Source organism: Nelumbo lutea, chromosome 1 (genome assembly GCF_056320005.1).
Source record: "Nelumbo lutea isolate HS-2025 chromosome 1, American lotus-T2T, whole genome shotgun sequence".
NCBI lineage: Eukaryota > Viridiplantae > Streptophyta > Magnoliopsida > Proteales > Nelumbonaceae > Nelumbo > Nelumbo lutea.
The window spans coordinates 100,229,957-100,242,556 of NC_142684.1; the positions used below are offsets into that span (position 1 = coordinate 100,229,957).

Genomic DNA, 12,600 nt, shown 5'->3' on the forward strand with positions numbered 1-12,600 from the left:
TCTGTAAACAAAGTCTGCTAGTTCCTTAAAGCTCCCACCACTGTTCACTGGGCAACAGTCAAGTGAATCCTTCGCTATCTAAAAGGTACTATCACACATGGAATATCTCTTTGTCCCTCCAAATCTCTCACTCTCACTACCTTTGCTGATGCTGATTGGGCGATCTGCCCCATTGATAGACATTCTCAAAGTGGTTATTCCATATTTCTGGGTCCCAATCTTGTGTATTGGAGCTCAAAGAAGTAGTCTACTGTCTCTCAGTCCAGTACAAAAGTAGAGTATCGGTGCCTTGCCTCAACAGCTATAGAACTCTCCTAGCTCACCATGCTACTCTCTGAACTTGGAGTAAAGCTCTCTCCTGCCACTTTTTGGTGTGATAACATGAGTGCCAAATCCTTAACCTAGAATCCTATCCATCATGGCCATACTAAACACATTGAACTTGATGTTCATTTTATTAAAGACATGGTTGCAAACAAATTGCTCTCCATACACTATGTTTGATGAGAATAAAAATTAACATATTTTTATCCCTAAATATACAGTCTTTTACAATTAATTAGTACTTAATTGGACTCATTATGCTTGTATTTCGATTCAGGGCATGAAAGAAGGCGTCAAGAGAAAAACAAGGCTAATCGGGTAATTTCGCATAGTTTTGGTGCTGCATAGTAATCTGAGCATAACTTTGCCATCCGGACTCCGATTGAGATGATTCAAGATGAATTGGAAAGATAAGGAAAAACTATACAACTTTTATGTTTTGAGTTTTAATATATTCGGATTGAATCAAAGTCAAAATCAGGCCTGAAGTTTGAGCAACTTCGTAGGGAAGCCCAGTTCGCGGCAGAAGCCCAATACGAGTACAAGAATAAGGAAACTGCAAAGAGTCCTATCAGATTTAATTTTTTAATGTAATTCTAGAAAGATAAAGGAGATTGAAATTACCAGATGAGAGATAGGATAAGATTAGATCTAAAAGGAATTAGAACTTTCTATTTTTGAGAAAGAACTCCAAAAAGGAGTTGGAAACAACCCCTCCTCCTAAAGCTATAAAGGGGGGGGGGGGGGGGACTAGCACCAAGGCATCAATCAATCTCTAGAGCAATCAAGGAGAAATCCTCTAAGAAAGCTTCAGCCTTCAAGAAGGTAGTCAGCAACATAGGAAGAGAAAAGGAGAAGGCAGCAGTAAGGAGAAGACAAGCTCATCGATCTCAACCTCAAGGGCAACATCATGAGTTCCTTCTTATACATTGTTTGTTTAAATTCCTTTATCATGAATTAGTTTATTTATAGCTAGGGCTATGGAAAGCCTAACCACGACCATGGATTGAATTTTATTTAATTCAATTAAGTTGTTTTTATTTTCATATCGTCTATGAGTTATTATGCGTAATGCGATTAGGAGTTTGGCCACCTCTTAGTTGATTTGGTTTATGTGGATGAATTGAAAGATGAATTCATATAATAGACTAAATAACTCATAGTGTGAATTGAGTGGTATATAGGAATATATATACATGATTCATCTGATGATACATGTTTTTCATAGAACTTAATGCACTTTCTATCTTGAGAACTCTAGTCGAGGAATCAAATGGTTACTTGATAGAAGTATGTTTGATATATCCTGGGAGGGATATTAAATAAATTAGGAAAAACTCAGCTTATGAAAAGAACAAATTATCTTGGTTAATTTAATAAATTGATGTTCACTGGAATGGTTAGGTGGACCAATAGTCCTAGCGCTTTCAATTAGATCGTTGCAAGTTCAGTCATTGATTGCCCTTGTTTTTATTTATTTTTTCTGTCTTTAATTTTCAGTAGTTAAATTTGTTAAATCCAAAATTCGGTTGTCCAAATAATCAAAAGGAAACTATAGTTTTAGTACTTATTTTGTTAAATCCTAGTGGGAACAATATTTTTATACTACTTGATAACTAGTGCACTTGCAAGGGTTATATAATTATAGCTATCAATGTTCCTAGCAATAATCAGCTCGCTGACTTGCTCACTAAACCGCTTCCCTCTACATGGTTTCTTCATCTCAAGGACAAGCTGACCATTGGTCCACCCCTGTCCAGCTTGAGGGGGGATGCTAGAGATAAATCCACTCTGTCCACATCATCAACTGGATAACAACAATAATTGTTATCTGTGGGCTTATCAACCCCAGATAACCATTATCTTGTTATCAACCTCTGATCCTATTGTACTTATCAAGTTATCTGTACATTTAATTTTTGAATTTTAAATTCCGTATCTCAATCTATATAAACCTATGTAATCTCAGAAAATTGTATAATGAGAATTCACCTCTTCCATTGATTCTTGCGCTTATGCATGTAGTGTCAAAGGCCCACCAATTGTTGCTGCAGTTCATTACCATCCCTTCATCGGTGCTTGATTGAACGAGTGTCTCGAGGTTCGATGGCTTCCCTGGAGGAAGGAGATGAACTGCCCTTATTTGATATTTAAAAAAAAAGTTAACTTCTTCTGGAAATTATATTAAAAATGTTATTTTAATTGATATTAGGGCTCAAAAGTTGCCCTTATCTACTAGAACCCCTATCTAATTCCCTGCTTTTGTTTTGATTTTTCGGCTTAGGTCCTGTCCAAAATACGGAAAGGTCCTTGGTGAGGAATTGTTTTTCAGATATCTCAGACGTGTTTGAAGGTATACCTCTAGTTGCTCTTTTCTTTTTTATTTTGTTGGATGTGTAACAGACCAAAATCAAAAAGGTCAATATTGGATCCTAGTTGTTACAAAAGAGTAGACATTCCGATCAAACATAAAGAACTTGACTATTATATTTTAGTGGGTAAGGAAATATTTTAAGGCCATGCAACCAGAATTAGGGTTGTTATTTAACCATAAGGTCTCGTGTCTGATCTCTTTGCTGAAGGCAAGACAGTCCATGCTACCATGGTCTGATCTTTGTCATTGGTTTCATCTTTTCTCAAGGCCAGAATAGTTAGATTTGGGTTGTTCTCACTTCTTTCCTTAATCGATTGATACGATTCAAAACTTTCTGGTTTTGTTCTATCTTTTCATCGCTCAATATTGGACTATTTTCAGTAGCCTTGGTCCTTGGGACTGAACAAGATCAGTTCATCGTGGCAATCATGCTGAACTGAACCACCTATTCTTCAAGAATTAATTGTACGCTTGCTTAGTGAGTTGTGAAGAACGAATTAACTGTTCAAGCCTTCTATTAAGACTTACTGACGTTGATCGCCACATATACTCAGATCTTTATGTCATGATTTGATTGCAGTTCCAGAACACGGGGAATGAAAGTAGTGAATAGAGTCACTCTAGAAGGCAAAACCAGGAGGATTTCAATAATCGAGGTGGCTTCTTCAATCTTAGCGGTGGAGGTTCTAGTGGTGATGGCTTTGCTTGGTGCGATCGTCCAGCACTAACTTAACATGAACCGAAAGCCAAAATCTTGGTCTCCTTGAGGTGTTGAAAAACCAATTGGCATTCTTAGAGAACTTCTTGGGCGAGAGATGAAGATGGTAGAGAGTGGATTATCTGGGACACGACTGAGATGTAAGAAAGCTTTTGCTTGTTGTTCTTCAACTTTGCCATCACAGCCATCAGAGGTACCCCCTTCAGAAGCTCTCTGTTTTTGTTCTTAGTTTTCTTTCTCTGTACTCTAGAGTTTAGACCAGAGAGAGAGAGAGAGAGAGAGAGAGAGAGGAGTGTAGTTTGAGCAAAGTAATGGGATGAAGAAAATAGCAGAAAAGGAGAAAAAGGTAAAATAAATTAGAAATGGTAGTTTAGGCATTTAGAAAACTTAAAACAGTAAAATCAGAATCTTTTTCGAAGTTAACTGATGGAACACTAATGGAGGGGTCTTTGTCTAATGATCAAAAGTTCAGGGAGGGCCTTTGTGCAAAAATAGTGTTGGGGTCTTTGTCACTAATCCCGTAGTACAGGGGGATCTATGTAATTTAGCCTATAATATTTAGGGTAATTTGCTAAAACCTCCCATAAAGTTTAGCAATTGCAATCATCTTTCCTGGACTTTTTGACACGGATGAAAGTAGACCCCCTTAGTTACAATTCTCTAATAAGAGTTACAAAATGTCGAAAATACCCATGTAATTACTATTGAGACTAGTTTCTTATTGAAAAAACAATACCAACTTTATGAACAAGAAAAGGAAAGCATAAACTTACTTTACCTATGAGCATTTGATATGAAGGGCAAATTTGAACATAAATCAATTTTGAAAAAGAGATTGAAAGGATTTGGAATAGCATTGATATGAAGAGAATTTGGAAAATAATCATTTTGGTCAAAAGTAATGGGATATTTTAGAAATTTTCATGCCCCTTGTTAAAGTATTCTAATAGAGGGGTTTACTTGCAACTATTTTAGAAAGTTTAGGGGAGGTGATTGCAATTACCAAACTTTAGGAGAGCAATGGTTGAATGCTTTAGGGGAGATTTTAGTAATTTCCCCTAATATTTATACATGCAAATATAAAGTTTAATTGAATTTTGATTAAGTCGGGTTGGTAGAACCAGAGGTCTTAATTCTAGCCCAAATCCAAAGTTAGATCAAGTTTAGATATTTCAACCCTAACCCTAATCAAAACTTCAACCCAACCCTACTTTTTCGAATTGGATTCAAGTTAACTCAGCCCTACAATCAATCATATCTATATCTTTATCTATACCATACTAAAAAAAATGAGAATGTTGCAATTCCTTTAGTTAAAAGACCCTAATTTCACTTTCCAAGTTTTTACCCTTAACTTTTTATTGTTCCCATTTTTATGTTGTCATTTCATTCCATTAAAGAGTTGATTTTAACATGTCACGCATATTGGTGTTTCAATATGTTGGATTTTAATCTCACTTTGATTGGTTAATTATATGAAGAAAAAACACTTGCATATTTATCTTGGAAACTAGTTTTTTTTATACTAAAACCATTTTCCAACTTGTCCCACAATGGGAAATTAATAAAGATGTGTTGAATTTTTAAATAGGAGTTTGCATATACTCCTTATAATTATAAGAGGAGAGTATAGAGGCTTACTACCACACAACATGCACGTATGTGTGCGTGCGACGCAATAAGGCGCACTTTGTGCCTAAAGCGGCTTCGACTTTTGGTGCGAGGCTAATCGTTGATGTTTCAACGTTCACGATTCGATTAGATGTAATCAAGAGGCATTATTCGTAGTTAATAGTCATTATCTTTTAACAGTTATAAGGTTTGAAATTGTGACCATTCAAAGAGCCTTTTCTAAACTAGCATTTTCCTCTTCTCCATTACTCTTCAGAAATTATATAAGGAGCATGAATCAAGCAAATAAACAGAAGTTTTTTTTTTTTTTTTTGAAAAGCACTCTTGTCTCTCTCAATTCGATTTGCTACTCTCTCATGGAAGATTTCTTCGAAGACTCTTCGACTTTGCTGATTATAGATTCTCGCACAAGACTGTTATATCCTGAGAAAGAAATTGCCTATAACCCAATAACAAACTCAATAAAACTAAGTGAGGGGAAAATAACATTCTAATAATGTTTTTAGACACGGCTCAAAGCTTTTCCTCCAAGTTTCAGTGACCCCAATTCCCAACACAATATTTACTTAGAATTCAGTTCATTTTCTTGTTGCTTTCTGATAATAAGGTTGAACATTGTAGAACATTTTCTTCTTTCTCACTAAAAGATGAGGATTCGATGAAACTTGGAAACTTGACAAGTTTCATCTAGTAAAATGATCTAGATGTGCATAAGAATTCTATTTCTTTGATTCCTTGGCTTTAGGAAGTTGCTAGGAAATACGATTGCTGTAGTGAATTCCCCGTTTCCTTCTTTAGTTTACTTTCAATACTATTTTTTAGTTCCAAGCAGAAACATATTAAATTCATAGTTTAAGGAGATCGGAAGATTATTTGTGCTTTTTTGGCCTCTCCGAGAAGCTAGAGTGATGGCCTTTTGCATTCAAGTTCATTGTTAGTTTGGGAATTCTCCATTCTCTCTAGACATTTTCATAGTTAGTGTTTTTTTTTTTTTTTGAATTTTGATTGTTTATACGTGGCATTGCTACAAACCTGTTTTCTTTTTGATACATTTTGTTGTGGGGAAAATCTATGATAGGGAAAAGATATATTCACTTTATTCGCTACGATGCAGACATACCTTCTACAAGCGCCCCACAGAGGATATCACCTCTCACCCATATATTGGAAACATTTTCCAATGATAAATACGGAAGATATTCCCAATGCACGACGAAATGTGCATGTGGAGCGCCAATGTGATCTCACCAGCTACCAGAATTCCAGATACGTGGTGTAAGATTCACTTGTATCCGCTAAGAAACAAAGAACGTGGATGATTACGTTGGTTACGGTTCGTACTCTATGTATTTTGATTCGACGCCTCAGGGCCTTATGCCCTAAACTAAAATCACCAATTAAGAAACACCACGTCAGCTCATATACTGGGGTCCAAATGAATCTTGCGTGGCATATGTTGATAGGTCACTGAACCGTTTGATGCGCCATGCGAGGAGAAAAGGAGCAAGAAAACGAAAATCCCAACCGCTGCTTTCGAGAAAAACGTAGGCAATTTCGAGCCGTCGATACGCTCTAACGGTAACTTTACCGTTGGAGCCAGGTTTCAAATGTCTTATAATCTCACCCATTTGTGCCAGGGAACATCTCTCGTTCGTTGCTTGTCGCTCCCCGCTCCCTGCTCTCCTTTTCATTTCTTGCCGACCGCTCGGGGACCCAAATTCTTTCAATGGAAACCCCGTCGTCAACAAGAAGAGTTACAAGATCACAAACCTCCATTGCAAGTATATGATCCTCCCTTTTAGTATTCAAAACGAATGTATCAAATGTTTACTGAAACAAGTCGTACCGATGTATCGCATTTCTCATCTCTCTTTGTTTTCAGGGAAGAGCGAAGAATCTGAAAAGGCGACTCTATCGAGACAGAGAAATGGGAGATCGGATAGATCAGCGCTCATTGACATCACCAACGACTCCCCCATTGTTGGGCTCGCTTTGCAGAGCTCACATGCAACTCCTTCATCCCTCGCCAAGAAGAGGGACCGACCCATGCAGACACCAGGTTCTGGCGAGGCCTTGCTCCGAGGTCAGGTTAAGACCCTTCTACAGAAGGTCGAAGAAGAAGCCGAGCTGTCGAAGTTCTCTTTCGAAAATCACCTTCTCCATCTACACAACGTCGCGAGCTCTCCATCCGTGCTTCTACCGACTCCAGCAAACACACCCCAGGTCCCTAATCTATCGAGCAATGGAGACATGGATGCGCTATCGGCTTCTTTCACGCTCTCTGAATCCGACATTTCTCAGGTTTTATTTGATTTCAGTCGCTTAAAATTTTAACTACATATTCTAACTTTCCATTTGGGACCTCCCCCCACCCCATCCTACTGAATTCTAAAATCTAACCTACTTTGTGTTCAGTCCGTCACAGGGATGGATGGAAAGAACGAAGAGGCTGCTGAATCTCATAAGACTGTGGTCACTCGGTCATTGCTGTTTGATTTCTCTGATAATTCAGAAACATCTGATTACTCAGACTGCTCCTCCGTGTTGACGTACCAAGATGAGAGTGGAGGACGAGGAAAACCAATTGACGAAGATGACGCATCAGTCTGGTCTATACAGGTTAATGCAAGTCCTCAAGATGACGATGAAGACGACGATATCATCAATGAAGATGATAAAGAAGAAGATTATGAAGAAGAAGAAGAAGAAGACGAAGAAGAGGTGGGGACATATAGTATTGACGAACTCTGTGAAGGGCTAAGAAAGATGAACGTAAATCAGAAGAAAATGCCGGGGTTTACAGGGAAGCACACTCGGTTCATCTACAACAGCGATGACGAGATAGAAGGAGAAGAGGTTGCAGAAATTAAAAGTTTATCCCCTGGTATCGTTCGTTTGAAGGGTATGCCCTCTCCGGAAGGGAAGCATCTTCGCTTCCTCGAAGAAGAGTAAAGAGGAGAGGTGGAGAGCAATATTGAGAGAAATATTAATATTGTAGGAGATAGTTATGATCTATTTCTTTTGTGTCTACCTCGACGCAATCTATCTGTTGAGGGAATAGTCTGTTTTATACTTAGTTTACTGGTTGTCTTTTTCAATGTATAACTTCAAAACGAGTTAAATCTTTTATTCGCCATGAATGAAAAGCAAGGCCAGTAATTGTTTTGTTACTAGACAGTCTTGTTTATAAATCACACTCCCAACCCTCAGTTAAAAAAGCCTTCTCCTTCCTGCTGAATCTCCATGTCAATGACAAAAGAAATAAATCAATGTTTCACAGACCCTGAAGGATGGAACTGATCAACCGAAGTAGATAAACACAAGACTGATATAAATCACACTCCCAACCCTCAGTTAAAAAAGCCTTCTCCTTCCTGCTGAATCTCCATGTCAATGACAAAAGAAATAGATCAATGTTTCACAGACCCTGAAGGATGGAACTGATCAGCCGAAGTAGATGAACACAAGACTGATATAAATCACTCTCTCAACCCTCAGTTAAAAAAGCCTTCTCCTTCCTGCTGAATCTCCATGTCAATGACAAAAGAAATAGATCAATGTTTCACAGACCCTGAAGGATGGAACTGATCAACCGAAGTAGATGAACACAAGACTGATAAAAACCACACTCCAACCCTCAGTTAAAAAAGCCTTCTCCTTCCTGCTGAATCTCCATGTCAATGACAAAAGAAATAAACCAATGTTTCACAGACCCTGAAGGATGGAACTGAAACGAATTGATCAGGGGACTCAAAATTTCGTAATTTTGAAAATCTGGACGGGGGCCCTAGACCGTTATATAGGGGCTAGTTTCAAAACCTTTTCGGCAGATGTGGGTATAGAAAAGAAATATCATCCCCATTCAACATTCATTTCCTGCTAAGGAACGGAATCTGGTAAAAAAAAGCTCACGGTTGTTCGACGACTGGTTTCCGGCAATCTTCTTTGATTTGATAAATGGGAACTCCATCGTCAAAAAGAAGGTTCGCGCAATCACAGACCAAGGTGTCATGGAACAACAATCCCTCCTCCGTTTCTGGTAAGCTTTCTTTCTCTTTTTCTTTTACCCGAAATGAATGCAATGGCCAAAAGGTCCCTGTACAAAGAAAAAACAAGTCATTATTCCCAGCTTCTTTTTCCTGTGTCAATCTCTCAGAGAAAAGTGAAGGCACCGAAAAGGTTCTTTCAAGACGAAAGAACAATAAATCAGACGAAACGGTAGGGCCCCTCGCCGAAGTGACGAATGATTCGCCGATTGTCGGGTTAGCCATGAACAACTTGGAAACCCCTTCGACCCTGATCAAGAAGAAGATTAAACCAAAGATGGCACCCGGATCGGGCGAGTCCTTGCTCCGTAGGCAGGTTAAGACCCTCCTGCAGAAGGTGCAAGATGAAGCCGATCTCTCGAAACTCGCTTTCGAACATCGCTTTGATCTTGGTTTACAAGGCATCCTCCTAAATTCCTCGTCAGGACTTCTTGCCCTCACTCCCGCCAATACACCCCACGCTCCAAATTTCTCCTGCAATGGCGGTTTCGACACCACACCCAATCACCCGACATCTACAACAGCAGCCTTTGAATTAGAGGAGGGATCCAAGGCTTCCAAGGTATGATTTATTTCTTTGCAAAAACTACAACTGAACAATATTTGAGCTTCTTTTCTTAATTAATGATCTTCTTATCATGCTTTCAGGACGTAATGATCACCGAAGGATTGAAGCAAGAAACTCTTGAACTGGAAAAGATGCCATCAACTCCGTTAATACTTCTAAGCATTTCTGAGGAACCCGAGATATCTGGTTCGTCATCATACTCCACTATGACGATAGAACAAGAAAGCAAGCTGCGGGTTTATAGGCATGTTCAGGAAGACCACGAAGAAGGAGATTATACTGAAGAAGAGGGAGCATTGGTGGATGAACTGTGTACAGGGTTGAGCAAGGTACGCATACAGGAGAATAGAATGCCTGAATTTCTGGGTAAACATATCCGATTTCTTTACAACAGCGATGATGAGATTGAAGGACAAGAGGTCACCGAGAGCTCTCCTGTTTCCCCTAGCATCTTGCGATTGAAGGGTATCCCAGCACCACAGGGCAAGCACCTACGGTTTCCTGATGAAGAAGATGATTGAAATTCTGGAATTGGGCCACATGAAGATGAATGTGTCTCCTTGACACCATTTTGTGTTTCATTTCTGATTGTTTAGAAAGAAAGACAAATTGATTGAAGGGTTACAGGAAATGCTTGATCATTGATGTGCTGCTGTTCGCTGAGAGTTATTTTGAATTACTGGGTCTATTAGTGATGGCTCAGAAACCAAGTGATTGAATGTTTTCTTTAATCACTTGGCTCAGAAACCAAGTGATTGAATGCTTTAAGGAATCTGTGATCAGTGATCACAGAGTTCTGCATAAGTACCACAACAGAAGTTAAAATACTTGAATATGTTCCTTGATAAGAATCATTGAATTGGTTCAGTTTAGCATAAAATGAAAGAGAAAGCAGGGAAAAAGATAGAGAGAGAAACTACTCTTAGACAAGGAGGTTCCTAGCAAGAATCCCCTCAAAGGTAATTCCAGGTCCAAAAGCAAGTATGAGACCCCACTCGGAGTCTTGTTTTCCTTCCTTCTTCATCTTCAAGCTTTCTTCCACCATATACTCAAGAACATACACAATCGTGTTGCTGCTTGCATTCCCAAAGTTCATCAGAGCTCTCCTACTAGCACTCAGCTTCTCAGGCAACAAGTTGAGCCTCTTTTCCAACCGGTTCAAGATTGCCGGCCCACCCGGATGAACGGCCCAGAACATGTTGTTATAATCGTTATCATCGTAGGACGACCCCGACCCAACTGCCTGGATCAATTTATCACAGAAACCTTGTACGTGATTTTCAATTATATTAGGAAGGTCCCTCTCTAGCTTAAAGTTGATTCCTTCTTCTGTGAGCCGCCCGTCTATCGTCTTCTCAGTGTCGGGTAAGAAGTTTTGTATTGCAGTGTGCAACTCAAAGAGAGGCCTCTCGACGCCAGGTATGGGGTCTGTGCCAAGAATCATGGCTCCAGCACCATCGCCAAAGAGGGCAACCCCCACAAGATCATATGGGCGGTTGGCACTTGGAGGTTTGAACCCTATAATGGTTGTCTCAGAAGTTGCTAGCAAAACACGGCTGCCGGGGTTATTCTCAGCAATGTCCTTGGCAACGCGGAGGCCTGCGACACCTCCTGAGCAACCCATGAAGTAGAGCATCACTCGACGGACCTCGGGGCTAAGCCCAAGTCCTCTGGCAAGGTAGAGGTCTCCTCCGGGCAGCCGGGCTTCGCTTGAAGACACATAGACCAAGTGGGTTATGTCTGAACTAGGCCTTCCCCAGTTCTTGATGCAAGCTTGTGAAGCTTCAATGGCCATTTGTGTGACTGCATTGTTTGAGATATCCAGCCGCTGCTTTACAGTGGGCAGGCCTTCAACTGCAAGCTCTGGATACTTGGCCAGAATCTCTTCTGACATGACTACGTACCGTGTTTTGACTGTTGTGGTCTTGCCTGAATGTACATGACAAATAATTAACGGAAAAGTTAGCTAACCTAAAAAAAATATTTAAGTTAAAAAAGTTAGCTACAAATATTAAAAAAAAAAAAAAGAAGACAGAGAGAGAGAGAGAGAGAGTACATAGTCGGGCAAGCTTTTCCTTGAGGTGAGGATCATCACAATTGGTGTTCCTGAAGTAGCCATCAACAAGATACTCTTGGATCACAAGTTGGTTGGGAAATGCCTTGCCAAGTGCCAGAAGTTTAGTTTTCCCTGAGCTGACCTTCTTTGGCAGCAGACCTCCTTGTATGGTATCTCCCTCACTCCCCATTTCACAAGAGATGGCGATCTTGTTGCCGGAGCTACTCTGTTTCCTTTCAAGTTTCAAGAATTCTATAATTAAGCTTGGGCTGCTTGCCAATATATACAAAACCACTGTGCTTTTAATTAGATAGAAATTGAGAAAAACTCAAAGAAGATGGGGGTATTATCATTTTATGTAAAGGGCATGTGAAGTGCTATTACATTTGCTAGAGTTTTTAATGGATTAGTTGAGAAGCGAGACATTCATGTTGGCTTACAGGTAGAGGTTTGGTGTGGAGTAGTGAATTTGGTACTACTCGTATATATACTACTGCCCTTGATCGGTTGTGGTTGTGGGCCTTGTGGTGGTGTGGATCTCTGTTTTATTTAAATCATACACAATGTGATTATTCAGGACTCTACTTTTTCCATTATATAAATTATAAATCATACTAAAATGGTGACGCCTTGGCGACGCATGTAAACTTGCAGAGATTGAATAATTTGGCAACACTTGAGGTTCAAGTAGGTCATGTCTGTTTGATTTCCATCGTCTGTTTGATTCAGACAGGAAATCAACTGGAATGGGATTTCATTTCCAATGGAAAGAGAGGAAATGGTCATGTCATTCCATCTGAAATGAAAATGAGATTCCAATTCTATCCAATCAAACAATTGGAATCTGAATGGCCAATTTCAATTCTGGACCCTATTCCTGTG

At 39.5% G+C, this 12,600-nt stretch overlaps 3 protein-coding genes across 3 annotated transcripts; 2 read left to right on the forward strand and 1 right to left on the reverse strand.

Annotated features, from left to right (window-relative positions):
- The first annotated feature begins 6,683 nt into the window (after positions 1–6,683).
- On the forward strand, positions 6,684–8,218 carry LOC148876407 (uncharacterized). Its single transcript, XM_088966773.1, has 3 exons — positions 6,684–6,829; positions 6,931–7,349; positions 7,464–8,218. Exons 1-3 carry the CDS (start codon positions 6,775–6,777, stop codon positions 7,998–8,000), a joined length of 1,011 nt encoding a protein of 336 aa, XP_088822899.1. The 5' UTR covers positions 6,684–6,774; the 3' UTR covers positions 8,001–8,218.
- A 642-nt stretch (positions 8,219–8,860) lies between these two features.
- Positions 8,861–10,304, forward strand: LOC148876408 (uncharacterized). The gene is made up of 3 exons (XM_088966774.1): positions 8,861–9,087; positions 9,205–9,656; positions 9,743–10,304. The coding sequence occupies exons 1-3, from the start codon at positions 9,006–9,008 to the stop codon at positions 10,181–10,183; spliced, it is 975 nt and encodes a 324-aa protein (XP_088822900.1). The 5' UTR covers positions 8,861–9,005; the 3' UTR covers positions 10,184–10,304.
- A 156-nt stretch (positions 10,305–10,460) lies between these two features.
- On the reverse strand, positions 10,461–11,591 carry LAP5 (Chalcone and stilbene synthase family protein). Its single transcript, XM_088966776.1, has one exon. It carries the CDS (start codon positions 11,554–11,556, stop codon positions 10,585–10,587), a length of 972 nt encoding a protein of 323 aa, XP_088822902.1. The 5' UTR covers positions 11,557–11,591; the 3' UTR covers positions 10,461–10,584.
- Between the last annotated feature and the right edge of the window lie 1,009 nt (positions 11,592–12,600).

Excerpts from the sequence above, each read along its gene's own strand:
- LOC148876407 (XM_088966773.1), top strand. The coding sequence starts at position 6,775 with ATGGAAACCCCGTCGTCAACAAGAAGAGTTACAAGATCACAAACCTCC. Across the intron at positions 6,830-6,930 it reads ATCACAAACCTCCATTGCAA|GGAAGAGCGAAGAATCTGAA; the intron begins GTATATGATCCT and ends CTTTGTTTTCAG. Across the intron at positions 7,350-7,463 it reads CTGAATCCGACATTTCTCAG|TCCGTCACAGGGATGGATGG; the intron begins GTTTTATTTGAT and ends CTTTGTGTTCAG.
- LOC148876408 (XM_088966774.1), top strand. The coding sequence starts at position 9,006 with ATGGGAACTCCATCGTCAAAAAGAAGGTTCGCGCAATCACAGACCAAG. Across the intron at positions 9,088-9,204 it reads CAATCCCTCCTCCGTTTCTG|AGAAAAGTGAAGGCACCGAA; the intron begins GTAAGCTTTCTT and ends TCAATCTCTCAG. Across the intron at positions 9,657-9,742 it reads AGGGATCCAAGGCTTCCAAG|GACGTAATGATCACCGAAGG; the intron begins GTATGATTTATT and ends TCATGCTTTCAG.
- LAP5 (XM_088966776.1), bottom strand. The coding sequence starts at position 11,556 with ATGTCAGAAGAGATTCTGGCCAAGTATCCAGAGCTTGCAGTTGAAGGC.